At 38.6% G+C, this 3059-nt stretch overlaps 1 protein-coding gene across 1 annotated transcript in view; it reads right to left on the reverse strand.

The window, feature by feature from the left end:
- Window positions 1-3059, reverse strand: part of SNX25 (sorting nexin 25) — a 90233-nt gene that overhangs the window by 56213 nt on the left and 30961 nt on the right. Inside the window, exon 5 of the mRNA XM_023514904.1 lies at window positions 1153-1339. Coding sequence (XP_023370672.1) covers window positions 1153-1339 — 187 coding nt within the window. The remainder of the gene's footprint in view (window positions 1-1152; window positions 1340-3059) is intronic.

The following is a 3059-nucleotide window of genomic DNA, read 5'->3' on the forward strand; positions in this document are numbered from 1 at the left end:
TTGTTTGAGATTCTGTGACAGGGGAAGTTTCTCTAAAAAAAAAGATAGAAGTACCTACTTAGCGGCCCACGTGCCTAACAACACATACTTAATCTTTCATAACCTAATTACCCTCAACAACATGGGTTTGAACTGTACAAGTCCACTTACGTGAAATTTTCTTCTGCCTCTGCTATCCCTGAGACAGCAAGACCAATGCCTTCTCTTCCTTCTCCTCTTCAGCCTACTCAATGTGAAGATGTAGGCCTTTATGATAATCCACTTCCACTTAAGAGACAAAGTCTTGCTCTAGGCTGGACTGCAGTGTCGTATAATCGTAGCTCACAGCAGTCTCAAACTCCTCAGCTCAAGTGATCCTCTTGACTCAACTTTCTGAGTAGCTGGGACTACAGATGTGCACCAGCACATCCAGTTTTAATTTTTAAATTATTTTGTAGAGATATGATCTTGCTAAGTTGCCCAGGCCAGTCTTAAACTCCTGGCCTTAAGCAATCCTCCCTCTTTAACCTCCCAAAGTACTGGGATTACCGGTGTGAGCCACCATGCCCAGCCCACTTTCATTTAATAAATAGTAAATATATGTTCTCCTCCTTGTTACTTTATTAATCATTTTTCTCTAGCTTCCTTTATTATATAAATACAGTATATACAATACATCAAACATACAAAGTACATGTAATCGACTTTATGTTATTGGAAAGGCTTATGGTGAACAGTAAGCTATTAGTGGTCAAGTTTTGCAGGAATCAAAATTATATGTGAACTTTACTTGGGAGGCTGAGGCAGGCTGAGGCAGAAGAATCGCCTAAGCCCAGGAGTTGGAGGCTGCTGTGAGCTGTGACTCCACTGCACTCTACCAAGGGCAAAAAAGTGAGACTCTATCTCTACAAAAAAAAAAAAATTATACATGGAGGTATAAAAATTATATTGATGGGGGTGGTGGGTGTTGGCACCCCAAGCCCCACATTGTTCAAGGGTCGACTGTATTTAAAAAACCTAATACTTTGGAAAACCTAATTCCACTGTTAAGAAGAAGCTAGATTAATTTAGTATGGACTTCTTTAATTTCTCCTTGTCACATTTTTTTGAACATAACTAGGCAGCAGATGATAATCAGCATGTATAGTTGTGCTGAAATTGAAGACCAAATACCTTAGTTGTTTCAAGAACTCCACATCAGAGTTGCTGTTGATAAGCTTGATGAACTCTTCATAGGACGGCGCATATGTGTAGGCTCTCTTGTGATGTTCATTTATCTGTTCTCTATATTCCAACTGGGCAAGTAGCATTTGGTTAATATAATCTGGATTACTCAGAAACTCCACTACTGGCTTCAAGACTGTGGAAAGGAGAACAAAGTGCCACTGAAAAAGACATTCTTCTGTAAGTATTTTTATATTGCATAACTGAACTACACTCGGGAAATATTTTTCAACTACCCAAAAGGGAAAATTATAAACAAGATATCCAACACTTGGTGCACACAAGGAAGGTTACCAACTACAGCTACAATCAAGAAGTCATTTTAATAAAAATGAGTGATATGTACAGGAAGTCATTTGGAACACAAGTTGTTAACAAAACTATCAAAATTAAGTACACTTATTTCTTTTCTTTCCTTTTTCATTTTTTCTTTTAATAAGGCTCAACACATTTTGACAGTTTAATCCGCAAAAGAAAAATGTCTATGGTCTCCCACCTACTTAAAGTAGACCCCAGGGAGGAGGTTGTTAAAAGTCAGTGTCATGATTGACCAGGCATGGTGGCTCATCACTGTAATCCTAGCACTCTGGAAGGCAAAGGCGGGTGGAACGCCTGAGCTCAAGAGTTCAACACCAGCCTGAGCTACTCTACTAAAAAACAGAAAAACTAGCCAGGCTTAGTGGCAGGTGCCTATAGTCCCAGCTACTCGAGAGGCAGGAGAATTGCTTGAGCCCAAGAATTTGAGGTTGCTGTGAGCTATGATGTCAGGGCACACTACCCAAGGTGATAGAGTGAGACAATCACAAAAAGAAAACAAAAATTGTCACTATTACAGATCCATTCTAGTAACCTTAGATTAAAAACTTCCTCTTTCCTCTGTGGTTATGTCAATAGATGGGCACAGCCGGCTAATCCTGAGATAACAAAGGAGATGGTCAATCACTGCAGCTCAATGCAACACTATTTGTTTGAGATTCTGTGACAGGGGAAGTTTCTCTTAGGTCACATTTTCTACCATTTTCCATATCCTGGCTGTGCCTTGCCATGGATATAGTTAGCTTTACTCCAGTAATCACATTATACATGGCACAGTTCCTTTTTTATTTATTCCAAGTTCATAAACTTATGTATAGTCATGTGCCACATAACAACATTTTGGTCAATGACAACTCAAATGGTTCCATAAAATTATCACGAAGCTGAAAAATTACTATCACCTCAAGATGTCAAGCTGGTATAAATAAACTCACTGTGCTGTCAATTGAATAAAAGTACAGCACTACAATTACATATAGTATATAACACTTGATGAGAATAAATGACTACACTATCAGTTTATGTTCCTATTACATTATACCTTTTATTGTTATTTTAGAGTGTACTCTTTCTACTTATTTTTTTTTAATGAAATGTAAAACAGTCTCAGGCAGGTCCTTCAGGAGGTATTCAAAGAAGTCAGTGTTGTCAAAGGAGGTAACATACCTGTCACTGCCCCTGAAGACCTTCCAGTAGGACGAGATGTGGAGGTGGAGACAGTGATCCTGAGGATCCTGACGCTCTGCAGGCCTAGGCCTGTGTGTGTGTATATGTGTGTGTGTGTGTTTAACAGAAATAGTTTGGAAAGTAAAAAAAAAAAAAAAAATGGAAAAAAGCTTATGGAATAAGAATATAAAGAAAATAGTTTTGTATAACATATTTATATTAAACAAAGGGTTATTACGAGTCAAAAAGTTAAAAGTTGGCTCAGTGCCTGTGGCTCAAATGACTAAGGCGCCAGCCACATACACCTAAGGTGGAGGGTTCGAATCCATCCTGGGCCCGCCAAACAACAATGATGGCTGCAACCAAAAAAAAAA

Source organism: Otolemur garnettii, unplaced genomic scaffold, assembly GCF_000181295.1.
Source record: "Otolemur garnettii isolate 467f Iridium unplaced genomic scaffold, OtoGar3 scaffold00061, whole genome shotgun sequence".
NCBI classification, from domain to species: Eukaryota; Metazoa; Chordata; class Mammalia; order Primates; family Galagidae; genus Otolemur; species Otolemur garnettii.